This window comes from Canis aureus, chromosome 18, assembly GCF_053574225.1.
Source record: "Canis aureus isolate CA01 chromosome 18, VMU_Caureus_v.1.0, whole genome shotgun sequence".
In the NCBI taxonomy this organism is placed as follows: Eukaryota; Metazoa; Chordata; class Mammalia; order Carnivora; family Canidae; genus Canis; species Canis aureus.
The window spans coordinates 54,550,765-54,576,765 of NC_135628.1; the positions used below are offsets into that span (position 1 = coordinate 54,550,765).

At 43.2% G+C, this 26,001-nt stretch overlaps 2 protein-coding genes, 1 long non-coding RNA gene and 1 pseudogene across 4 annotated transcripts in view; 2 read left to right on the plus strand and 2 right to left on the minus strand.

Annotated features, from left to right (window-relative positions):
• Positions 1-20,241, minus strand: part of CEP41 (centrosomal protein 41) — a 52,559-nt gene extending 32,318 nt beyond the window's left edge. The window contains exons 1-2 of one of the 2 annotated variants that reach the window (XM_077857350.1): positions 19,981-20,241; positions 4,237-4,300 (exon numbers count right to left, since the gene is read on the minus strand). In XM_077857350.1, coding sequence (XP_077713476.1) covers positions 4,237-4,300; positions 19,981-20,013 — 97 coding nt within the window. In that variant the 5' untranslated portion in view covers positions 20,014-20,241. The remainder of the gene's footprint in view (positions 1-4,236; positions 4,301-19,980) is intronic. The other variant, XM_077857349.1, reaches the window with a different exon arrangement.
• LOC144289098 (large ribosomal subunit protein eL43) lies at positions 291-691 on the plus strand. The gene has a single exon (XM_077857351.1). It carries the CDS (start codon positions 329-331, stop codon positions 605-607), a length of 279 nt encoding a protein of 92 aa, XP_077713477.1. The 5' UTR covers positions 291-328; the 3' UTR covers positions 608-691.
• On the plus strand, positions 7,540-8,330 carry LOC144289097 (glutathione S-transferase P pseudogene; annotated as a pseudogene).
• On the minus strand, positions 15,349-19,905 carry LOC144289100 (uncharacterized). Its single transcript, XR_013357145.1, has 3 exons — positions 19,863-19,905; positions 19,462-19,546; positions 15,349-16,784 (listed from the first exon to the last, which is right to left on the minus strand). It is a non-coding gene; the product is annotated as an uncharacterized LOC144289100 (long non-coding RNA).
• Positions 20,242-26,001: the final 5,760 nt, after the last annotated feature.

Genomic DNA, 26,001 nt, shown 5'->3' on the forward strand with positions numbered 1-26,001 from the left:
TTGATAGAAAATTTCTGGGATCTGGGACACCTGGGTGGCTCAGTGGTTGAGCATCTGCCTTTGGCTCAGGGCAGGATACCAGAGTCCTGGGATCGAGTCCCACATACGACTCCCCACAGGAAGTCTGCTTCTCCTTCTGCGTAGGTCCCTGCCTCTCTCTGTCTCTCATGAATAAATAAATAAAATATTAAAAAAAAAAAAAAAGAAAGAAAAGAAAACTTCTGGGATCTAGTCTCAGCAAAGAGTTCTTAGACTTGACAGCAAAAAAAGCACGATTCAGAAAACAAAACACTTCTTCCTCTCTGGGCTGGGACCTGGCGGCGGCGACATGGCCAAACGCACCAAGAAGGTCGGGATCGTGGGTAAATACGGGACCCGCTACGGGGCCTCGCTCAGGAAGATGGTGAAGAAGATCGAGATCAGCCAGCACGCCAAGTACACCTGCTCCTTCTGCGGCAAGACCAAGATGAAAAGGCGAGCGGTGGGCATCTGGCACTGCGGCTCCTGCATGAAGACCGTGGCCGGGGGCGCCTGGACCTACAACACCACTTCTGCTGTCACAGTAAAGTCTGCCATCAGAAGACTGAAGGAGTTGAAAGACCAGTAGAAGCTCCGCCATTTGAAACATTGCTAGCCTAAAATAAATGGGTTAATTTATATAATAATAAAAAAAAAAAAAAAGAAAACAAAACACTGATAAAGTGGACTTCACCATAATTGAAAACTTAGGCTATTCAAAAGACCCGGTCAGGAGAATGAAAAGACAAACTACAGACTGAGAGAAAATCTTTGCAAACCATGCATCCAACAAAGGACCCATAGCTCGAATGTATAAGGAACACTCAACAAGTAAGTTAAAAAGCACACAACCCAATTAGAACATAGGCAAAAGACATGCAGGGATACTTCACTAAAGAAAATATACAGATGGCAAATAAGTACATGAAGAGTTACATCATTAGCCACTAGGGAAACACACCCTAAAACTGCCATGATATGCCCCAATTCATCTATGGGAATGGCTAAAATTTAAAATGGCGACACCACCAAATACTGATGAGGATACAGGAAACTAGAACATTCATTCATTGCTGGTAGGAATGTAAAATAGTCTAGTTACTCTGGGAAATAGTTTGGCAGTTTGTTTGTTTATTTATTTTAAAGATTTTATTTATCCATTCATAGAAACACAGAGAAAGAGGCAGAGACACAGGCAGAGGGAGAAGCAGGCTCCATGCAGGGAGCCCGACATGGGACTCGATCCCGGGTCTCCAGGATCACACCCCAGGCTGCAGGGAGTGCTAAACCGCTGTGCCACCAGGGCTGCCCTGGCAGTATCTTTAAAAACTGCAAATGCAACTATCATATGACCTAGTAATTGCACTTTTGGGCATTGATCCTGGAGAAATGAAGTCTTTTATTCAAACAAAAACTGAAACATGAATGTGTATAGCACCTGTATTTGTTTTTTTTTGTTTTGTTTTGTTTTTAATTATTTATTTATTTATGATAGTCACAGAGAGAGAGAGAGAGAGAGAGAGAGAGGCAGAGACACAGGCAGAGGGAGAAGCAGGCTCCACGCACCGGGAGCCCAACGTGGGATTCGATCCCGGGTCTCCAGGATCGCGCCCTGGGCCAAAGGCAGGCGCTAAACCGCTGCGCCACCCAGGGATCCCAGCACCTGTATTTGTAATGGTCAAAAAGTGGAAACAATCCAGACGTCCTTCAACAGATAAATGGTTAAACTGTGGCACTTCCATACCATGGAATACTACTCAGTAATAAAAAGGTATCAACTAATAAATGGAACAACCTGAATGAATCTCCAGAGAATTATGCTGAGTGCAAAGCCAATTCAAAAAAAAAAGTGGCATTATTGTATGATCCCATTTCTTCCATTTCTTTTTTAAGTTTCATTTACTTATTTGAAAGAGAGAGAGAGAACACAAGCAGGGAGAAGGGGCAGAGGGAGAGGGAAAGCAGAACCCCGATGAGCAGGGAGCCCAGATCTTGACCTGAGCCGAAGGCAGATGCTTAACTGACTGAGCCACCCAGGGGCCCCTGTATGATCTCATTTCTATAGCACCTGTGAAATGACAAAATTACAGAACCAGAGAACAGATTAGTGGTTGTCAGGGGTTAAGGAGGGATGACGGTAGAAAGTAGATATGCTTTTAAAAGGACAACATGAGGGATCCTTGTGATGATGGAAATTTTTTTTTTAATTATTTATTCATGAGAGACACACAGAGAGGCAGAGAGACACAGGCAGAGGGAGAAGCAGGCCCCATGCAGGGAGCCCGACATGGGACTCAATCCCAGGACCCCAGGATCATGCCCCAGGCCGAAGGCAGGCACCAAACTGCTGAGACACCCAGGGATCCCCAATGGAAATGTTTTGTATCTCCACTTGTATCAATGTCAGTGTCATGGTTGTGATACTGTATAATTTCCATAAGATGTTACTATGGGAAACTGGATAAAGGGTATATGGAATCTTTCCATAATATTTCTTAAAATTCCATGTGAATCCAAAATTACTTCAAAATAACAAGTTTAATTAGCAAAAACACTAGTTAAAAATTCAAGGACATAAAAGGATACAGGCAATGACTTCTATATATTATAAAAAGCAGACTTAAGTATCTCAATTTCAAACTTGAAATTAATTTCAAGTACTATCTATTATTAAGTCAAATTTTTGGTTATGAATTGAGGAATTGAAGGGAAAGAAATGGGTTTTCAGTCAAAAATCCCAATTCAATTTCCAGGAGAAAAACCTATGAAGATACAGACAAATTTATGTATCTGAAATAAAGCTCAGCTGTTAAGTTTTCATTTTAAGAAGGTTCCAAAAGAAGTGCATTCCTTTATAGTTGTCTTTTAAATGTTATCTGGACCCCTCAGAAAAAATATGGCATTTTTAATCAAAGTGCTTCCATCACAGAATAGCTTATTCTAGAAGAATGGGTCATAAGTATAGTTAAGGAGGAGGGGGACAGGTAGAGATGGAGATGGTAGAAGGAATGAGGCTGTGGGAAAAGCTGGGACAGCTGGCCTAAGAGACGTGGCCAGGCTTCACACCAGGTCTCCAGGTGTGCCATCAGCTTCGTCACCCTGCATGCAAATCCTTGTTCTGTCTCCTTTTATTGAACTTCAAGTACATCACAATCTCTCTGCGCCACAATTTCCTCCTCCTTAAAAACGGAGATAAAATTTTCTACCTCCTGTCAAACAGGATATTTGCAAGGATAAGTATCTGTACAGCTTGGAAATGTTTGAAAGAAAGGTCCCAAGAAATTGTATCTGCAAAGGTTGTTCATTTAAAACATTCAATTGAAGTTTGTTTTATATGAGGAACTTTGCATAATGGAAGACAGTAATTTTAAAGAAGACTGGAGGAAGGGAAAGACAAAATGAATGAGATTTAAATCAGGTCACTATCTCCTCTATATCTCTAGTTGTCCTCAGGTTACCGGTGGCAAATTCAGCATTGCCAAAGGCATGTGGTGCCCCAATCCACTAGCAAAACCATCTCAACAGAATGGATTTGCCACAGCAGACTTCAAACGGTTGAAAAATGAAATGAGTAAGAAACCAAACTCTCACAAGCTTGCAAATCCACTAGAGACCTAGGGAGTGGTCTGCATCATGACACTGAAAAATGTTAAGAGCATGGAAATAAGCAATGCAACTCTTAAATTTCATTTTACCTGAATTGAAGCATGAACTGAGTTTTGTCTGGTATTTTAGTTACTCATTCAGGTCTGTCTGCCTGCACTCGAATCTAAGCTCTTTGCAAAAGTCACAATTCACACTCATCTTTCTATGTCTCATAGTCCATAACTTTGCATATAGTTGGCACTCTGCAAGTACTGAATTGAACAAATGTGCACAAATACTACCTATTACTCTGAGTTTAAAGGAATATACTTAAGGTTTCCAAAATAGAGGCCCACCCCCCTGATATTTATTTAGCCTCAGCCTTAAAGCTCATTAAACCATGTTTTCATCAGTTTCTCAATTCATAAGGAGCTAAGTTATGTAAATGGAAATTTTTACTGATGATCTGAAAAAAAAAAGCTTTCAAAGATAAATCTTGAGCCTTTTAGGCCATGGGGCAAGAAAGTGAGAAACTTTGAGCTTTGACTGATAGCAGGCATTAACAGCCTGCTTCTTGCCAGCAATGTTGCTGGATTTTTTTTTTTAAGTTTTAGTTTTCTAATATTTACTCACCAGTATCCAGTCTTGACTTTATATGCTGATACCTTGGGTTTTGTGGTATTCTTTTGGTCAGATACTAAAAAATAAGAAAATTAACAATTAATTGAGTTGATGTAAAAATAAGGGTGACAGAAGTAGGAAAGAGATATTTAAAGAATAGAACAGATGCTAAAATGTTATCAAATGTAAAGAAGGAAGGAGCTCTAGACATCCAACTGTCCCTTTAATCTAGGAGCCTTTGCTATAGCCTTTCCACAGGTGAAGATGGTTACCTTGCTTCTGTCAAAATATTTCCATTTTTTGTCAAAATAATCTCATAGCACCATATAATTAGGAAAAAAAAAACCTCTTAAAGATTATTTCTCAGTTCTATCCGATCCATTGTCACACCCAGAATGAGCCATCCCCTGACCCTTGCCCTCAAGAAATTTCTGCTAAAATAACTAAAGGCAGCGCTCTTCATCCTTTTTTTAGTTTTACTCTTAAAAAAAAAAAAAGATTTTATTTATTTATTCATGAGAGAGACAGAGGCAGAGACATAGGCAGAGGGAGAAGCAGGCTCCATGCAGGACACCTGATGTGGGACCCGAGATCATGCCCCGAGTCAAAGGCAGATGCTCAACTGCAGAGCCACCCAGGTGTCCCAAGTTTTATTCTTTGTATGATGATTTCTAGGCCATCTCCTCTGGACACCCTCTAGATTTTACCCACATCTCCCCTGAAAAGTAGCACTTGGACCCAGACCTGAGCACTGTGCCCAGATGCTGCTAGGCCCGGTTTGGCCAGGACTCCTCTGCTGCTTGTCTGGAGTCTGAGGCTCCATAAATGTCACTCCGATAGCATCTGTTCTGAGGGCAGTCCAGGCTCATCATAGGCCCAGGGTGATCATTAAAAAATGGCTATATCAGGTCTCCCTTGTCCTATATTCCAGGAGTGAACTCTAAGTCCAACCACATGACATTTACACATAATAAGTTTCAATGGCATTTGCAAAAACCATCAAAGTGAGGGAAGGCTAGTGAATCAACATCGCAAGATATAGCCTTCTTGGGGCACCCAGATGGCTTAGCTGGTTAAGTGTCCGCTTTCGGCTCAAGTTGCGATCCGAAGGTCCTGAGATCAAGCCCCACATCAGGCTCCCTGCTCAGTGGTGAGTTTGCTTCTCCCTCATCCTCTGTGCTCTCACTTTCACTCTCCTTCAAATAAATAAATAAAATCTTTAAAAAAAATTTTTTTAAATTAATTTATTTTTATTTATTTATGATAGAGAGAGAGAGGCAGAGACACAGGCAGAGGGAGAAGCAGGCTCCATGCGGGGAGCCCAACATAGGACTCGATCCCGGGACTCCAGGATTGCACCCTGGGGCAAAGGCAGGCGCTAAACCGCTGAGCCACCCAGGGATCCCGCCCCCCCCAAAAAAAATCTTAAAAAAAAAAAAAAAAGATGTAGCTTTCTTGCTCAGGCCTCAAGTATGAAGATCATACATTCAGTCACATGTAGCTGTAGAATATGAAATTAAAACTGGGTAGTACCTTTCAGGCTTCATCTGCCACTCTCACACATGTTCCCATGTTGACATTGCCCAACTGTTCCCTTAATTTGCTATGCTCACTCAAGTCTCCAGGCTTAGCAAATGTCTGCCTAGAATGCCTTTCCTTGGCTTGTCCTTGGGCAGAACCTTACTTCCGCCATAAGCTGTCCAAGGGGGAATCAGGCACTTTCTTCTCCCTGGCTCCCAGAATGCCCTGCACCACTATTTATACCCCAAGCTGCTTCTCTAGATTTTCTCAAAGGCAGGAACAATGATTTACTCAAATAAGTGTTCACCCAGGACCTAGTACTTGGTGGGCACATTTACTGAGGGGCAGTCAACAAATGAGTATTTAGGATACAGAGTATATTATAGTAACTACCTGGTTCCTTGGAAGAGAACACCAAACTTTATTCTCATTATTTTCTAAAAATATTTTTATTTATTTTTAAAATAATCTTTATGCCCAGTGTGGGGCTTGAACTTGCAACCCTGAGATTAAGAGTCGCATGCTCTACCCTCTGAAAGAAAGAAGGAAAAAAAATCAGGTGGAGAACATCAAACTTTAAAATCCGTATCATTTGCCCTTGAAAACACAATGAACATCTGGTCTGGAGTTTTGGATTTCAGAGACCAGGAGGAATTTTTAAAAACTGAGAACACCAAAAACAAACAAACAAACAAACAAACAAACAAACAAACCTGAGAGCACCTATGGAGAAAAATCAACTTTGCATTTTGTCAAGAAATGTCATTAAAAACAAAAAGCAAAACCTTATAACTACCCTCTGCCATTTAATATCTAAAAAGAAAGAAAAAAAAAATCCCAGAATAAAAAGATTGGTCTGTTAGTGTTATTAAAAAACTCTTGACATCAACTGTGTGTTTTTTTTTTAAGATTTATTTATTTATTCATGATAGACACACACAGAGAGAGAGAGAGAGAGAGAGGCAGAGACACAGGAGGAGGGAGAAGCAGGCTCCATGCTGGGAGCCCGACGTGGGACTCGATCCCGGGACTCCAGGATCGCGCCCTGGGCCAAAGGCAGGCACTAAACCGCTGGGCCACCCAGGGATCCCCTCAACTGTTCTTTATTTCACTCCAGGCAGGTAAAACCTTTCTTGTTAATGCTTAGCATTGGGCCTAGGATGTGTGCAGAACCCTTGAGCTATTTTACCCCTAGAGAAAGACAGAAAAGCTTCGGTCTCCATCTGACCACTCACCTGCTGTCGTTATTTATTATTTTTTTATTTTTTATTATTTTTTATTTTTTTTATTTTTTTATTTTTTATTTTTTATTATTTTTTTAAAAAATATTTTATTTATTTATTAATGAGAAACAGAGAGAGAAAGAGATAGAGGCAGAGACACATGCAGAGGAAGAAGCAGGCTCCATGCAGGGAGCCTGACATGGGACTCGATCCCAGGTCTCCAGGATCAGGCCCTGGCCTGAAGGCGGCACTAAACCACTGAGCCACCCGGGCTGCCCACACCTGCCCACACCTGCTGTCTTTAAAAGAAACTGACTGTAACATCAATTCCAACTCCTTCCTAGATGAAGACAGAGAAGATTTTTAAGTGAGAGAAGGGAAATATTTAAAGATTGAAAAGGGAAACTTTAGAAGATCCCCAAGAGGAAGATAAGACCGTAGCAAAACAAAAGACCAAAAATGCAAACCAAAAAAAAAAAAAAAAAAAAAAAAAAAAAAACCAAACCAGGGAAAACATGTGTCTGGTAAACTGAGTCAAGAAAAGCTAATAGTAAAATTCAGTTATTTTAAGCTAAGAAATTTTCTTTCTGGAGCTCTGCTGCCGCCGCCGCCGCCACCCACGCTGCAACCATGCCACCCTACACCATCACCTACTTCCCTGTTCGAGGGCGCTGTGAGGCCATGCGCATGCTGCTGGCTGACCAGAGCCAGAGCTGGAAGGAGGAGGTGGTGACCATGGAGACCTGGATGAAGGGCTCACTCAAGGCCTCCTGTCTGTACGGGCAGCTCCCCAAGTTCCAGGACGGAGACCTCACCCTGTACCAGTCCAATGCCATCCTGCGACACCTGGGCCGCTCCCTTGGGCTCTACGGGAAGGACCAGCAGGAGGCGGCCTTGCTGGATGTAGTGAACGATGGTGTGGAAGATCTCCGCTGCAAATACGCCCTCCTCATCTACACTAACTATGAGGCAGGAAAGGAGGAGTATGTGAAGGCACTACCAGGTTACCTGAAGCCTTTTGAAACGCTGTTGTCCCAGAATGAGGGGGGCCAGGCCTTCATCGTGGGCAACCAGATCTCCTTCGCGGACTACAACCTGCTGGACTTGCTGCTGATTCACCAGGTCCTGGCCCCCAGCTGCCTGGACTCCTTCCCCCTGCTCTCGGCCTATGTGGCGCGCCTCAGCGCCAGACCCAAGCTCAAGGCATTCCTGTCGTCCCCCGAGCACGTGAACCGCCCCATCAATGGCAACGGGAAGCAGTGAGAGCTTGTGGAACCCTGGGCGGGAAGCTGGGGGGCTACCTGACTTCCTTTCTCCCTGACCAATAAAATTTTCAAGTGAGAAAAAAAAAAAAAAAAGAAATTTTCTTTCTTCACTTATTTTTCTTTTTGTTTTTGTACTTCTGTTTTCATAATTTCTATATGGTATTTCCTGTTTTTACTTTTGTTTTGTTTTCCACTAGTTTCCTAGCAAAGTGTCTTTTGAAAAACTACAGGCTAGTCTCTGCTGAACCAAGGGGATTTGTCCATACCTAAGCCAACATAGCTAAGAAGTGAGGGTGTCCCTGGGGACCAGGTGTGGTGGCAGCAGAACGATGGGGGGAGAGAGTGTGGACAGCTGCAGTGGCTGGCCCCTTCCCGCCCCCAGTTTTCCCTTACACAGACTAATGAGAAATCCATATGCTGCAGTAGAAAAATGTAGTGTCTCTTTTCCACTTTCCCATTTTGGCCCAACTTCTTGCTCCTGACTTTCTAGTGCCAACCACAACGTAAAACTTTGTCCTTCACTCTAAGCAGACTACCATAGATTTTATGGAACTGCCATACTTTTTTCCTTAAGATTCTTGCTTTGGGGGGTGGTGGGGGAGATGACTGTTTCTTGACCTACTGACCAACTGGCTTTTTTCAATTACATAAACAGGATGGAATGGTGGAAAATGAAAGAGCTGAGAAAAGAAGCTGTTTCAAGGACTATTCATTCATTCAACAAAGACTTACTGAGCACCAACCACTCAGTTGACATTTACTGGGTGCTTTCTAGTAGTAAGCCACTGTGCTGAGGACACAGCCATCCAGCTCTCTCCATGGTGCCGGGGTGGGGGTGGGGGTGGCATAAGCCAACAAAGAGATACCACATGATGAACAAAGAGAGGGAAGCAGGGAGTGCAACAAGAACATACGAGATTGGCCCATGATCCTGACTAGAATAGTCAAGAACTATGTCCTGAGTGGGGACTTCTGGGCCAAAAGCTGAGGGTCAAGAAAATGAGTCAAGCTAAAGGAGTAGCGGGTGAAAGCTAGAGGATTTCCGGATAGACCTAGCGCACCGGGGCAGTATGGGGTTGGATGAGGCTGAAGAGGCAAGGAGGGGTTAGTTCATAAAGGACCTTGTATCCACGCTAAGAAACTTGGGTTTTCCCCCCCTATAGATGACTAGTTCTCGAAAGGGCAATTTTACTCTCCATGCTCCTGGGGACAACTGTCAATGTCTGGAGACATTCTAGGTTGTCTGAACTGGGTGGTAGTGCTGGGATGCTACTGGTATCCAGTGAGTAGAGGCCAGGGATGCTGCAAAACATCCTACAATGACAGAGAATACCTCCACAGCAAAGAATGAACTGGCCCACAATGTCAGTTATGCCAAAGTTGAGAAACGCTAGTGTAGATGATTGGGGAGTCACTGAGGAAAGTTTACAGACAAGTGATGGGATTATCTTTCCATTTTAGAAAGCTCACTCTGGCAGCATTCTGGAGAATGAATAGGATCATAGTCAAGGATGGAGGCGCAAAGATCCGTTAAGAGGCAGTTGTGCTAAGGTCTGTGATGCTAAGGAAGTGGCGGTAGAGACAAGGAAGAAGAGACAGTTTCAAGAAATCTTTAAAGGTGGAAAATCAATGATTGAAAACTGACTAGTATAACAGGAGGAGGACAGTGATACCATTCCCCAAAAGAGAGACTTAGGGAGGAAGCATATGTTAAAAAACATGACGTTTTTCAGGTTCAGGCATGTCAAGTATGAGGTATCTGTGCATTATCCAAAATGGAAGTGGTGAGCTGGCTATTTGGGTCTGAGATCAGGAGAGAAATTTGGGGTTGCAGAAATTAAAGTTTGGGGGTTGTCAACAGATAGGTAGCAGGGGAAGCCATAGGAATGGACAAGATCAGTATCAGAGATTGTGTAAGACAGAGAAGAAAAGCCCCAACACTTAAGGTCAGGTAGAGAAAAGCACCATGCATGAGACTCATGAGAGGCCAGAAGAAAGTGGGTCATGAAAATTAAAGACGAATTTTAGGAAGGGAGTGGTCAACAGTGATCAATGCTGTCAAGGCCGAGAACAAGAGGTCAAACATGAACCAGCAAGCAAGAATGCAGGTCAAGAAAGAGAATAACAAAACAAAATTGGACTGAACAAACCAGGACCTTGTTGACGACTCTGGTGGATGAGGTTACAGTGAATTGACAGAAGCAGAAGCAAAAATAGCAGGTTGTATGAGACGGGGAGGGAGGAAAGAAGAGGATAGTAGCCAGATGGGCTTTTTTTTTTTTTTTTTTCCTTGAGAGTTGCTAAGGAATTCTTCTTTATTGTTGCTTTGCTTTGTTTTGGAAGAAAGGAGAGATTTGAGGATGTTTAGAGGCTAGATAAGAGGTTGGAAATGAGGCAGGAAGGTATGGAAAGGAGGGAGTGGGAGAGGAGGAGGCCCAGAACCCCCAGGGGAAGGTTCAGCTTTGGGTATGTATTTAGGGTAAAGATATCAGGTAGGTGGTCAGGATGAAGTTCATCAGGAGGAGGGAGCTGAGAAAGTTCATGTTTGTATTATTATCAGAGAGCGATCAAAAAAATGTCAAAGACCCTTTGAGGGTTTACAACCCCCAGAGAGGGTCCAAAGATAGGTCTTCCCTTTCTACCCATGCCATCACAGCTACTTCATTTCTACTCGGCTTTCAAGACCCGGCATAAACATATCTTCCAAGAAGACTCCTGTGAGGGCCCCAGGCAGATGGAAATTCCTTCCCTTCCTGGATTGTCACAGCGCTTTGTACAAATCACACTCCTCACTTCTGGCACTCGGGACACGGCTCTGCCTCCTAGATCTCTGGACCTACTGCAAGGTCTCACACCAGTGTGAGCAGTAAGGATGCCTTATGGATGAAGATGGCTCTGAGCCCTGAGCAGCACACAGTGTGCACGCCAGCACTACATGACGGCTCTAGGACTCTGAAGCTTACACTCTGGGGGTGATGTGGGAGACTTTGTGGAAGAAATGGCAATGGAGCTGTGTTTTAAGGGCTGAACTTCTATGGATAAAAAGACAAGGAAAAAGGATTTCAAGTGGAGAAAATTACAATAGCAAAGCCACTTTAAAAGCATGTTGAAAGAACCTCATGTTGTTTGATTTGCTAGAGAAGGTACAACAACAACAATGAAGATAATCCCTGCTAACAATTACTGAGCACTTAACTATGTTGTCAGGCACTCGACTAAGCATTTTACCTACATTATCTCACTTAATCCTCACAGCCACTCATGATGTAGATACTAGTATTTACTAGTATATCTTCATTCTCCATATCAGGTAACAGGAGCACAGAGCTGGGGTGATTTTCCGAGACTAGTCAGCTGGTGATAAGGGTGAAACCTGGAATGAAGCTGGTAGTCTGGCTCTAGAGCTTGCACTCTTCCACACTCATTTTAGGCATTCTGAATACCAGATCCACCAATGGGTTTTAGATGATCCACGAGTCCCGTGAAACTATGAAAAATTTTGTGTATGTGCATTTTTTCTCGGGGAGGGACCGTGATTTTCACCAAATTTTCAAAGGGGCTTATAACCCCTAAAGGGTTAAAAACCATAGGTATATGAAATCCCATGCTGTATGGTGGGACGTGGGCATGTAGGCTCCAAGTAGATGCCTGAATGTAGACTGAGGGTCTGGAGGAGGCCCTTCACAAAGACAATGGAAGGTATCAAAAACACTGAGCTGTGAGGCATATAATTGCAAGAGTATTTTGGCAGGTTACTAACATATGCAAAGTAGGACTGGGCTTTATGAATTCATGGATGTCAGAGAAGGGAGAAGAAAGAAGTCAACAACGGGATTTTTCTGAAAGAAAATCACTAAAAAAAAAATATGAGTGAGAATGTCTGAATTTCAAATTGTTCAAACATGAATGAGCTTTTCTGACTTCCTACCTCTCTCAAAATGAAACTCTCAAGGTTGGTTGTATTTCAATTGCAACATATGTAATAAGATTTACATTTAAAGGATTTTTAAAAATACCATTATACATTTTGTTCAGAATTTCTCTACTTATCTCCTTTGTATACACAGGAGGTCCATAAAATGAGGGAAATGAATTCAATCTTGAAAATAGCCTTATTTAAGGCAATCTCACATTTAACATGGGTCTTTTTTTTTTAACGGCAGTTTTAATCTGGTCCAATTCTACTGATCTCAAACACAAACCCTGAGACTGTACGCACATGTAGCAGCCCTTTTGCTAGCTTTGCTAGCAGCTACTACCTATGGTTGATTGTATTTTTCAAGATATTTGCAACAGAATTTCCCATCTCACACTGGTTGGGTGGGACCAATGTCTCCCCAACCTCCACCCCAAACACACCCCTGCTCCAATCTGGATGGGCTTGTGACTATGATAGAAGTGCTGTCTTATGACTTCTGAGGCTAGATCATAAATGGCAATACCACTTCCACCTGGTTCTCCTGGGATACTTGTTCTTAGAACTCAGTTACCATGTTGTGAGGAAGGCCAGGCCACGCCACATAGACAAAGCCATCTGCAGGTGGTATGGCCAACAGCCCCAACTGAGGTCCTTGCCAAAAGACCATATCAACGGCCTTGAAGAAGCCTTCAAGATAACTCTAGCCCCAGCTTCTGTCTGCCTGCAAAACCACATGAGATCCCAAATAAGAAGCACCTAGCTGAGCCTGATCAACCTTCAGAATCATAAAGATCATAATAAAATGACTATTACTTTAAGCCACGGAACATGGAATGATCCATGACAAATCAACATACAGCCAGAATATATATCCTAATATATAACTGGAACACTTTCAGGGTATTTGCACTTTACTCCTCAATCCAATACAGCATGGCTACTGTCCCCACCATTGTACTATGGTTACTGTGGCAGCTATCCAACATCAGAGATCCCCTAACTGCTGAATATAACGGTGACTTTCCATTCTTTAACTTGCTTGACCTTTCTGTGCCATTTGACACTGTTATACAGCCCCACCTTCTTCAGTTTCCACTCCTTTAGCTTTGGTGATATCTCCCTTCCCTGAGTCTCCAATGACACATGGATCATTTCTGTCATCTGCTTAAACACTGCATTCCCCAAGATTCCATCCTCTCAATCTATAGATTCTCTGTGAGCCAAACATTTAGGTTTAATTCCATTTATATATGCTTGACGTCCAAAATAGGGAACCTGAGCCTGACTTTTCCTCCCGGCTCAGGCATATATTCATTGACTTATTCAACAGATGTTTACTGCACGCCAGGTCCTTGCATACAAGGACCCTCACTTAAGTTCTTGTAAATATGCCAGAAATAAATGATTATAGATTACAAATAAAATAATTACAGATCATGATCTACTGGGTGAAGATAGCATATTGAACACTCCATTTAATTTCACTTCCTTCCAAAAACCTCAATTTTGTCTTCTATTTTAAGGACATAAAGCTCAAAAAACCAGAGAGAGTGGGAGAAGTGACAGCAATAGATCTTTGAATTCTAGAAAGCAGATCAACAGTGAAAATGACTTGAGTTATTGAAGAAAGTCAAAGGGAAAGCCAAGAACAATTCTTGAAAGGCTTAGGAATTGACAGCCTCGGGCACTCCAGAAGTGGCGGGTGGGGTGGGGTGGGGGGGATTGTTGGAGAAGTGGCTAAAATAAGGAAGACTGTTTGAAAGTTGATTGAAAACCACCATGGTCTCCAAATCCCTGTACTCTCTGCTACTGTCCCACCCACCACAGTAGCTCCCTATAGATTTATTACCTGAGAAGCGTTTCTGGACTGGGAGGTCTCTAGACAGAGAAAGGTGGAGATGGCATTACCGAAAAAGGGGCATTAAGTGTATGATGTATACTAATGTTGAGATTTAACTGCTAGCCCTAATTCCTCCAGGAATTCAGATAGGCTTTTACTCTCAGGAGAGTGAAGTAATTCTCTGAAGAAAATAACCAGCCTAAGAGGAAAGAGCTGAAGGTACAGATTTAGGATAGTCACCCAAATTATGGCCCAATGAGATCTTCCCATAATGAGGCTCACCATCAGCAAGACCTTCTCAAATATACAGATCCCAATCATTTGTTTAAGTTTCCTACTCAAAAACATAAATTAATAATTTAGGATTAAAAGAAGCCTGAGGAATGCCTGAGTGGCTCAGGATGTGATCCTGGGATTCTGGGATCAAGTCCCACATTGGCTCCCTGCGGGGAGCCTGCTTCTCCATCTGCCTATGTCTCTGCCCCTCTCTCTGTGTCTCTCATGAATAAATAAATAAAATATTTTTTAAATAAATGAATAAAATAAAATAAAATAAACCTGAGAACACCTGTGCGAATTTTGGGGAGGACGCAATTTACTTCATAGCAATGTTCGAAGGCTTCTTTTAATTAATTAATGTTTTTGCGTTACATTGAAGCCCTAATCTCCAGTGTAACTGTATTTGGAGACAGGGCCTTTAGGAGGTAATTAAGGTTAAATGAGGTCATAAGGGTGTGGCATGAGTGTAATAGGACTAGTGTCTTTATAAAAAGAGACTCCAAGGAGCTTTCCCTCTGTACAAGTATACACAGAAAGAAGTCTAGTGAACAGTGAGAAGGCAGTCATCTGCAAGGCAGGGAAGACCTCTCACCAGAAACTAAACTGGCCAGCACCTTGGTCTTAAACTTCCCGGTACTCCCAAACTGCCAGAAATAAACCTCTGTCATTTAAGCAACCAGTCTTGTGACATTTTGTTATAGCAGCTTGAGTTAACTAATACAAATATCTCCAACAAAATAAAAAGAAAATAGACAATAGGAAGGAAATAGACCGTTGAGGAAAAAAAAATTTCAAAAAACTATCACTAGAGAAATGAAAACACACATCCATATAAAAACATCTCCATGAATATTCATAATAGCTCCAAAAAAGAAACAACCCAAATGTCCATCAGAAAGAACAGACAAGGGCAGCCCCGGTGGCTCAGTGGTTTAGCCAGCCTTCAGCCCAGGGTGTGACCGAGATGAGTCCCACATCAGGCTCCCTGCATGGGGCCTGCTTCTCTCTCTGCCTGTGTCTCTGCCTCTCTCTCTCTCTGTGTCTCTCATGAATAAATAAATAAAATCTTAAAAAAAAAAAAAAAAAAGAACAAAGTAAGTATGGTCATGTAAAGGAATATTATTCAGTAATAGGAATGATGTATTAATACACGATATGACATGGATGAACCTTTAACACATCATGCTAAGTGAAAGGAGCCAGACACAAAAGACCACATTTTGCATGACTCCATTTATATGAAATGTAGACACAATAGGAAAACCTATAGAGAGACACGATAGATTAGTGACTGTCAAGACTAGACTGGGGAGACAATGGGAAAATTGAGGAGTGATAGCTAAAGGTTACAGAATTTCTTGTTGGTGTAATGAAATGTTCTTATCAGTGATGATTGTATAACTCTGAATTGTACACTTTAAATAGGTGAATTATATCTCATACTGTTGTTAGTAAAAACAGTTAAACTTAACAAGTAAAAAAAAAAAAAATTTAAAAACTTTTGCTCTAAACCAGACCAGGTACTTATGTAAGAGTTAAAAGAAAATAATTAAGTTGACCTATATTTGTCTAACATGGAAAAGTCTCCAAGACTTATTGTTAAGTGCAAAAAGCAAGTAAAAAAGCCATATATGCGATGTTATAACATTTGAGTAAAAGAAAACCACAAAATAAAACTCTCTATACATTTATATACACACAAGAGCATGTGAGCACACACACAAATGCGCAGAGAATGTTTTGGAAAGGATAACTGAAAAGGTGGTAAACAGTGATGTAGGAAAATTTTCCTATATTATTTATGAAAATTTAGAAATAGTACAGAATAAAACTAAAGGCAGACAGAAACTCCAGGAAAAACAAAAAGGGGTATGAAAGAAAATGTAACCATGATGATCACTGCTTTGGCAATAATCAATACTTACACAGTCACAAACACACACACAAGCAAAACAATAGTAAAAAAAATCCGATTAGAAATTAGGCAAGATAGGGATGCCTGGTGGCTGAGCAGTTGGGCACCTGCCTTCGGCTCAGGTCATGATCCTGGGATCCAGGATTGAATCCTGCATTGGGCTCCCTGTGAGGAGCCTGCTTCTCCCTCTGCCTATTTCTCTGCCTCTCTCTCTCAGTCTGTGTCTCTCATGAATAAATAAATAAATCTTTTTTTTTCTAATAAATAAATCTTAAAAAAAAAGAAATTAGGCAAATACAAAAAGATATTTTGTTGAAGAGGATATATGAATGGTAAATGAGCACATGAAAAAAATGTAAGATGTTCAACCTTGGTAACCACTGGGAAAATGCAAATTGAGACCATTATGAGATGTCACAGTGCACCTATTAAAACAACTAAAATAGTGGCACCTGGGTGGCTCAGTCAATCGTCCAACTCTTGATTTTGGCTCAGGTCATGATCTCAGTGTTGTCAGATCAAGCCCCATGTTGGACTCCATGCTGGGTGTGAAGCATGCTTGAGATTCTTTCTCCCTCTCTCTCAATACCCCTCACCTCTAAAAATGAAAAACAAAAAAACCCAACTAACAGAAAAACCTGAATACCAGATGTTGCCAAAAATGTGCAAAACTTGGCCTCTCGTTCACTGGTGATAAGAATCTTAAATGGTACAGTCACTCTGGCAGGCGAGAATTCTACCACTGAACCACCAATGCTGGTACAGTCACTCTGGAAAATATTTTGGTAGTTCTAAAAAACTAAATGTAAGCTCACATACAATCCAGCAACCATACTCCTAGGCATCTATTCTAAAGAAATGACAATTAATTTCCATACAAAAGCTGTACCCAAAAGTTTGTATCTTTATTCATAACAGCTTGAAACTGAAAACAACCAAAATATCTTATAATAGTTGAATGATTAAACAAACTGTTACATACCATATATGGTACATACATACCACAGAATATTAATCAGCAATGAAAAGGAATGAACGATTGCCATAGGCAACAACTTGGATGTGTCTCAAGGACATTATTCTGAGTGGAAAAAAAGCTAATCTCAAAAGGTCACATATAGTATGATTCTATTTATATAACATTTTCAAATGACAAAATTACAGAAATGGAGAACACACTAATGGTTGCCAGGGGTTAGTCTGGTGAGGCGGAGGAAAGTGGAAATGACTAGGAAGGGATAGAATGAGGGAAATATTTGTGGTGATGGAATAAGCTCTATTTTGATTATGACCCAAACATGTGAAATCTTGATATTAAATCTACACTTGTGAAAAAAATAACCTAGAATTATACACACAATATATAAATGTCAATTTTATGGCTTTGCTATTGTACTATGCTTACATAAAATATAATCAATGGGGAAAACTGGGTGAGGACCATGGAACTGTACTATTTTTGCAACTTCCTGTGAATCTATAGTTATTTCAAAATAAAGTTTTTTTAAAAGAACATCTGAGGAGCACCTGGGTGGCTCAGTCCGGTAAGCTTGCCTTTGGATCCGGTCACGATCTCAGGGATCCTTGGATCAAGCCCCACATCAGGCTCCCTGCTTAGTAGAGAGCTTGCTTTTCCCTCTCTCCTGCCCCATCCCACCCCCCAACTCATGCTCATGCTCTCTCCTGCTATCTCTCAAATAAATAAGGACACCTGAGTCCAAAACAGAGGTTTTAAGAATTAAAAATGCAATGTCAGAAGTTAAATAGAAGAATTAGAAGATAAAGCTAAATAAACATATCTCCAAAGAGAGCAAAAGACAAAGATGTGGAAAATGGGAAACAAAGTTTAAGAAACTAAGAGAACTAACTAGTCTTATAGAGAAGCAACATGAAATATAACAAATTCAATAAACAGGGGATGGAGAAAATAGGAAAGATGTTAACAACAAAATAATCCAACAAAATTTCACATTATAGAAAGACATGAATTTCTGGTGCCCACCAAAGAGTGAAAATAGGCCCAAAGCACGGAATACCTTTGTGAAACATAACACTGGCAACACAGAGAAGATTCTACAAGCATCCAGAAACGAAAAAAATCAAATCACATACAAAGGTATAGCATGGCTTTGGCCTTCTCAACAGCAACACTGGATGCTAGAAGACTATAATGCAATGTTTTCAAAATGCTGATAGTGTCCAATCAAGAATTCTACACTCAATCAAATTTGCAGGCAAATCAATGTCAAGGTAGAACAACATTTTCAGACATCCCTAACATTTTAGACATAAGTAAAAAAAAAAAAAAAAAGAGTTATTTCTCATGCACTCTTTTCCAAGAAACTACTAGAAATTGTGCTCCACTAAAATAAGGAAGTTGGACATCTCCCTCTGGGACACAAAAGTATGACCATATAGAGCATCTCTGCTCCTATCCCCCCACACTCCTCTTTCTCTTACATTCCTGATCTCATTAATGGCATCGGCACTGATCAGCAGCCCAAGCTGGGAAACTAAGTCATCCATTTCGCAAGCGAATCACTGAAGTCTTAATGATTTAACTGCCTCAGTATTTCTCATTTTTGTCCCTCGTTCCATGACTTTAGGTGTGTATCATACATACCACCTTACCAATCTGCCTATTTCCAGTCCTAACCTCCTCAAATCCTTTCGCCACAACCTGGCTACAGCCATCTGCCTAAAATGCAGATCTGACCACCTCCCTCAGCTACTTGAAACTCGTCAAGAGCTTCTCAAATTCAGGCCAGCAGAGTCTCCACTCTCCACACCCAGCTCCCCCACTCTGGTGGCAGAGACTGTATTTGACCAGGGCCTTCTTCCTGCAGAGCCTGAACTCAGCCTCACGACCTCCACCATGAATGAAACGGCGTGCAACGAAGGCCAGTGACTGCGGACCTGGGGGGCCCAGTCAGCCAAGCATCTGCCTTCAGTGCAGGTCATGATCCCGGGGTCCTGGGATGGAGCCCCTAGCATCAGGAGCCCCGTTCCAGGTGGGGCGTCGGCTCCTCCCTCTGCCCCTCCCCCCACTTGTGCCGGGGGGGGGGGGGGGGGGCGGCATTACTTGGGCGAGGCCCGAAAGGCCCTTCGAGACTTTTACTCGGGCCGTCCACTGCCCCTCGCCTCCTCCTCTCTGTTCATGCTCTTCTCCCTCCCTCACTCCCTGGAGGCCCATCCTTCCCCTCCGCTCTCCTAGGGTCCCCAACCACGCTCTATCAGACTGTTTCCAAGTCTCCCACACAAACGCCTGGTCTTACTGTGTATTTCCAGCCCCTGCTGCCACGTGGGCCTCCAACAGACCTTTGCTGAAACCAAGTGACCACGAGTGCAGCAGGGAGGGCCCTGGGCGGGGAAGAAGGGGGGCTGGAGGTCCCACGCCCAGACGGCGCGTCCTTTGTGGGCGGCCCATCTGCTTGTCCCCACTGCCCCCGAGCCCCGAGAGGAGGCTCCCCACTCCTCGGCCGCGCTCCTTGAGCCCGCGGGGGCGGCGTAACCGCCCGCCTGGACTGAGCGCGCCCTGAGGGAAGGGGCTGCCTTCGGCGGCCGGCGCGGCGCCCAGCAAGCACGTGCGGGGGCGGCCCCTCGCCACGCGACCGCCGCCTCGCCCCGACGCCCCGGGCCCGCCCCGCCTCCCGCGGCTCCCCGGACCCCTCCTCACGCCCGCCGCTTCCCGCCTTCCGGCCGGCGGAAGTCGCCGGCGGCCCTTCCCTGCCCACGTGGAGCCTTTTCCGGTGCGCCCGCCCCCTCCGGCTGCGCGGGCCGGGCCGGGCCCTCACCTCAGGATTCCCAATGTGCCTCCGGACAGACATGCTGGCTCCGGCCGACCGCGCGGGGCTTCGAGCCTCGCCGGTAGCCTCTAACCCTAGCTTCCTACCCCCACCGCCTCTCCCGGCCGCCTCCTTACAAGCTCTGCTCCGATTGGCCTCCCTTCTCCGGCTGGCCAATGGAGGCCCTGTTTACTCTCCCACTGCAGGGTCAAGGGCGAGCGAGACGCCGCTCAATGGTTGCCACGGGCAACGGGGGGGACGCCGGCTCCAGAAGCCTCTGGTGCTCGCGGCGGGGCCCGGCGGGCTGCTGCCCGAGCGCGGGAAGAGGGGCGCGGGGGAGGGGCCGGCTGGCGCCTGCGCGGGAACCGGTGCGCAGGCCCCAGGGAGGGGGAAGGGCCGGAGAGCTGGAGGCGATGGAGGGGGACTCGGCGGGGAGCGGGGGGGCGGGGGAGACAAGAATTGCAATCAGTGTGCGAGCAAATGTGTGACCCACGGCACCCTCCTCCCCTCCTAAGGTCATCTTAAGCAAACGCCTGGGCTACTTCCTACAATAGGGAGAAGATAGGAGACAGGGTGGTTCCGCGGGAAGGGGAATCTAGAGTTTATTATTTTCGGGTTAAGTTAATATGCAAATTATGCAAAATACCATGCGTAAATACAGTAATTATTGTAGCTTCAAAAGCTTTTTAGCTAGCTAGAGAACGGCAGCCTTAATTGCAAAGCGCACGCACCATTCTGTGATTCATCATTCATTTAACAAATATTTAATAAGCACCTTATGAGAAAAGCTGCAGTAGGTTGTGTGGAGGATGGGAGGATGACTAAGAACCAGTCCCGTTGTCATGGAAACCATTGTGACTCCTGCCATCAGCTGCCACCTGTTCTTATTCCAGATCTGAAAATTAAGTCCTAGCACCTTTACAAAACAATCACACACACAGTTTGACTTTGGCTTCAAAATGTCCCACCAAATCCGTCAAAATTATTATTTACCTTTACATGGGAGAACAACACAATAACCCTTTGTCCTTTACTCTAAGTTGTTTTTCCAGGAATGGGGAAAGGTTACTCTGAACTGTTCATATTCACTGGCTCTCAGCTTGTGGATAATAGCATGCAGCTGAGCAACTTCGGGTCTGTGCAGAGGACCCATTCAACAACATGGCCTTGCATGCCCGTGTCCTCTCACACCCTCCAGCATCCCACCCGTAGGACCACACCTTAAATCGTCTTGCTTGACCGCCAGGAGCTTAAACTGGACACAGCTGTCGCTTGCACATTAATAACCACCGAGTTTGTCTGAAATTCCTTAGGGTTCTCCAGTTCTTTAACCACTCTAAAATTCCCAGCTTTTCGCCCCTCCATTACAATGAGGGAGAGTTTAGGGGCTGCAAAAAAATGAGAAGGGGGCAGTGGGGAGGATATCTTACTATGCAGAGGCTTCTGGACACATCACTACTCAAAATGAATGCTTACTGGTGCAATGTGGAGGTGGGATGATGATGGAATTTATGGGGAGAATAAAGAAGAAAGGACAGAGAAGAGAGTGAGAATAGGGACTAAACTATATGATGGTAAGAAAGAGAGGCAGAGTCCTAAAGACATCTGTAGGTCAAAGGAGCAGTTATATACATGTGAGGAAGTAAGGAGTGCAAAGAATTGGAAGGCATCAAAGATGGCTATAATTTCTAGCTTAGGGGACCAAGTAGATGAATGATAATGCATTAACAATGGAGGTCAATAAATCAAAAGAACAGAAAGTATAAGACCCAACACCTATTGGATTAGGAAGCTCAACTTCCCTTCTTCAATGTTTGGGCTCACTTCTCTGTGTGATCATCTCCCTTTTTCCCAAGAGGGGATGGGAATACCAGCTTTATTTGCCTTGGTACTCATTTCAGTTGTCAAATTTGGGCTGCATGTGAAGCATGCACAGAGATAGAAAATGTGGGTTCTTGGGTCTAGGGAACGGTTGCTGGTTCTGTGTGTCTATGGTGAGGGTTTAGGATTCTGTCATTTAAATACGTATTCTCCCACTCTGACTCCTTGATTTTGATGCAGAGTCCAAGGACCACACCTTGAGAGGTTCTGCTGTAGAAGAACCTCTCATTTTGCCTCAGTGGAATCCTTAGAAATCTTAAAGCTACAAATCAAAAGGCTTTTAATATAATGAAATTCGCTTCAAAATTCCTTTTGGATGTATAGCAAAATTGCATCATAATTAAAGCAAGGTGCTTACTTCTAATATGGAAAATAGATAAATGTCAAAGATAATTCATAGAAGAAAAGCATTTAATAAACATATGAAGAAATGTCCAACTAATAATGAAAATATAAAACCATGCAGCTAGATCTCATTTTTCAACTAACAAATGGACAAAAGTTTTTATTTTCTTTCTTTTTTAAGTGATAATGCTCAATATTGGCTAATGCATGAGACAAGCGTGCTCAAACATTATTAGTGTGACTAAAAGGAGTATAACCATTTTGAAAAGTAATTTGACAGTGGGTATCAAGAAGCACTCAAATCTTTGTATTTTTTTTTTTTAATTTTATTTATGATAGTCACAGAGAGAGAGAGAGAGAGAGAGAGAGGCAGAGACATAGGCAGAGGGAGAGGCAGGCTCCATGCACCGGGAGCCCGACGTGGGATTCGATCCCGGGTCTCCAGAATCGCGCCCTGGGCCAAAGGCAGGCGCTAAACCGCTGCGCCACCCAGGGATCCCCTCAAATCTTAATATTCAAAGAATTTCTTCTAACAAAATAATCAGAGAGATACACAAAGATTACACCCATAGACATTTACTGGAATCTTTTTTTTTTAAGATTTTATTTATTTATTTATTTATTTATTTATTTATTTATGAGAGACACAGAGAGAGAGAGAGGCAGAGACATAGGCAGAAGGAGAAGCAGGCTCCATGCAGGGAGCCTGACGTGGGACTTGATCCTGGGTCTCCAGGATCACACCCTGGGCTGAAGGCAGCGCTAAACTGCTGAGCCACCAGGGATCCCGCGTTTACTGGAATCTTATTTAAAATGACGAGAAGTCGAAACAACTTAATTCATCATCGGTTTAAAAATGATTAAAATAAGTTAGAGCATATCCATAAAAAGTAATATTATGGAACCATTGAAAAGCAAATTTCAAGGAATAATTAAGGCAATGGAGAACTGTTCCTGATACAGTAAAAGAGAAGAGCTGGAAACACTTTTTTACTTAATATAACCGTGATTTGTGTGGAGAAACATACAGGTACCCACAGAAAAAAATTGGGGAAAAAATGTAAATGTAAGCCATCTCTGGATGATGGTATGTGGATTTTTAAAATTCTTTATACTTTTATGTATCTTGCACATTTCCTCAGTGACTTTGAATTAATTTTATACTTTGACAAAAACCTTCTGCTCCTAAGAAACAAACAAACAAAAAAAGCGCCTGATTCTGATTTCAGCCCGAAAAATGGTCTGTGGCCTTTGTCTGGGCTAATTCAGACCTGAGCTGTATTCTGTTCCTTTCTGCTCTGTGAAGTGCGGCAGCTCTCCCGTGCTTGGCAGTAAAAGACCCTCCAGGCACTTGAGTCAGATCCTTGCAATCAGAGTCCTGATTGCTAAGAGGTTCAAGCTTTGTTTGTAAGAGAAGAAGTTCTGATTCTTTTCTTTGAAAGTTCCTACTTCCACTGATTAATCTTATTTTTCATGAAGTTAGAAGTGCTCTTATGAACTTCCATTTGTTTGATGTCTTCTTTTTTAACCCTGTAGGTGTTCCAAAAAGCTTTTAGTTTCTACTGAGTTGGTGGGAGTCCCAGATAGGTTAAGTGTGGCTGGCTTAAGAGTAGCTCATGTTTTAGGTACTGCTGTGCTTGGTCAGTCCCTTCCCCCTTGAGCCTCCCTTCCTGGGGAACTACGTGGTTGTTTTGGTGTTGCAGTCTGATTCTCTCCTGAGCCTAAAACTCTCTGGACCCACCTTCAGCCTGAATCTGCACAGCCTGAATAGAGCCTCATACCATCCAACTACTTCTCCATCCCCCTCACCCTTAGCTCTCAGCCTTCTTTGCTGTTCAGAGCCCAGCACCTCCCCCTTCAGATCTGTCTCATGAAATTGCTTCTCAGATATGGGCCTTAGCTCCCTTCCTTGGCTTCATTTACTTTTCTTCCCTAAATAAAGGGCTTCTAGGTACTTAAGGAAAGCAATTCTGCCCAATCCAGTCCAGTCCTGGGGTTCTTTCCTTTTCCCTAAGAAATGGATCAGCACCTGCTGCTGCAAACCCGCAAATCCACAGGCCCCACTCTGTGATAAATTCCCCGAAGTCCTGGTAACAATTTAGTGTCACTCTGTCTGGTGGTAGAGTGCCCAAGGAAGTAGTAGCACACCAGCCTCTGAGTGGAGGGCTGACCCTTACCTGTGCCCAGCTTAGGCCAGAGTTGAAGTGCTTGGCCGGGCCCAGAGGCATCAGCCATCCCTACAGCCCCTCCCAGGAAAGTAATACCCTCCACCAAGATTTCTTTGGGATCACCACTGGTTACATTGCCTTCTGGTGAAACAAAAAATTGGCATCCTGGTTGCTTACATAATGGGGTTGGCATTCCCACGTGTGCAGTTCTGCAGCCACTTCTGAGTGCCACATAGAATGTCAAGTTGTTGTAGGAAGGATGTATGATGTCCCCTCCCAGGCAGACCCAAGACTTCGTTTACCTGCTGTGATCCCATCCCAGGGCATTCAGTTGTCACATGCGACATTCTGCTTCTGTCTTGGGATTTATATAGAATAATGCTCTGCCACAGCTCCAGATCCAAGAGGACTCTGAGGAGCCAACCTGGATCTCAGAATGGTCTGCCCCAAGGGGATCGGGGAGGAGTCAGTGTGGAGGTACCGTTGCCACTCTGGGTACAGCAGACAGCTAGAGACCCCATGCTCTGTGGAAAGGTCAGTGAATGTGGATTGAGTATGTCAGATAGTCACATTTTCCAGATTAATATAGAAACCTTGGTTTTCAAGTGAAATCCATAGGCTATCAACATACAACCCCTGTGCTAGACTCTGCAAATATAATTCCTATCCTTCATGGTTTTTAAATAATCAAGATCATACCCATGGTAAAAGCAAACAAACAGAGGTAAGAGTTCTACTTTAATTTAGAATGTAGAAAGTTGCAAAGAACATCACTCCTTTCCTATCAGTAAGAATGAATAATCTATAAAATCCATACATTTTCTTGAATGTATGAACTGAGATCACAAGGCAGCCACATAACCAAATGCCAAAAAGTGGCAAACTGTACTGAGGAAAAAAGAGACATACAAACTATTTCTCATTTGGCAGAGCACTGGAGAAAAGGTGACTGCCATAGATGTGAATATGAAGAAATCAAACTAAATTTTCACTAATTTCTAAAGGCTGGATTTGAGCTAGTGGATCAGTTTAAAATAACTGGGAGCCTGTGATGGTTAATTTTATGCATCAACTTGGCTAGGCACAATACCCAGATATTTGGTGAAGCACTATTCTAGATCTTTCTGTAGGTACTTTTTAGATGAGATTAACATTAAAAAAAAAAACTTTATTTATTGATCGAGTGAGTGAGTGCCTGTGTGCATGTGTGTGAGCTGGGGGAGTGGCAGAGGGAGAGGGAGAGAGAATCTCAGTCGTGCTCTGGGCTGAGCATGGTACCTGAGGGGGGACTCAATCTCATGACCCTGAGTTCATGACCTGAGCTAAAATCAAGTCAGATGCTAAACCCACTGATCCAATCCAGTAGTGCAATAGATGAGATTAACATTTAAGTCAGTAGACTTTGAATAAAACAGATTATTCTTTATCATATGGTGGGCCTTTCAATAAGTTGAAGACTTTAAGAGAAAAAGACTGAAATTCTCTGAGGAAGAGGGAATTCTCCCAACAGATTGCCTTTAGACTACAGCTAGGTCTCCAGCCTGCTGGCCTACTCTGCGGGTTTTGGACTTATCAGCTTCCGTTATTACATGAACCAATTCCTTAAATCTCTTTTCCTCTCTCGCAGGTAGATAGG

Excerpts from the sequence above, each read along its gene's own strand:
- LOC144289098 (XM_077857351.1), top strand. The coding sequence starts at position 329 with ATGGCCAAACGCACCAAGAAGGTCGGGATCGTGGGTAAATACGGGACC.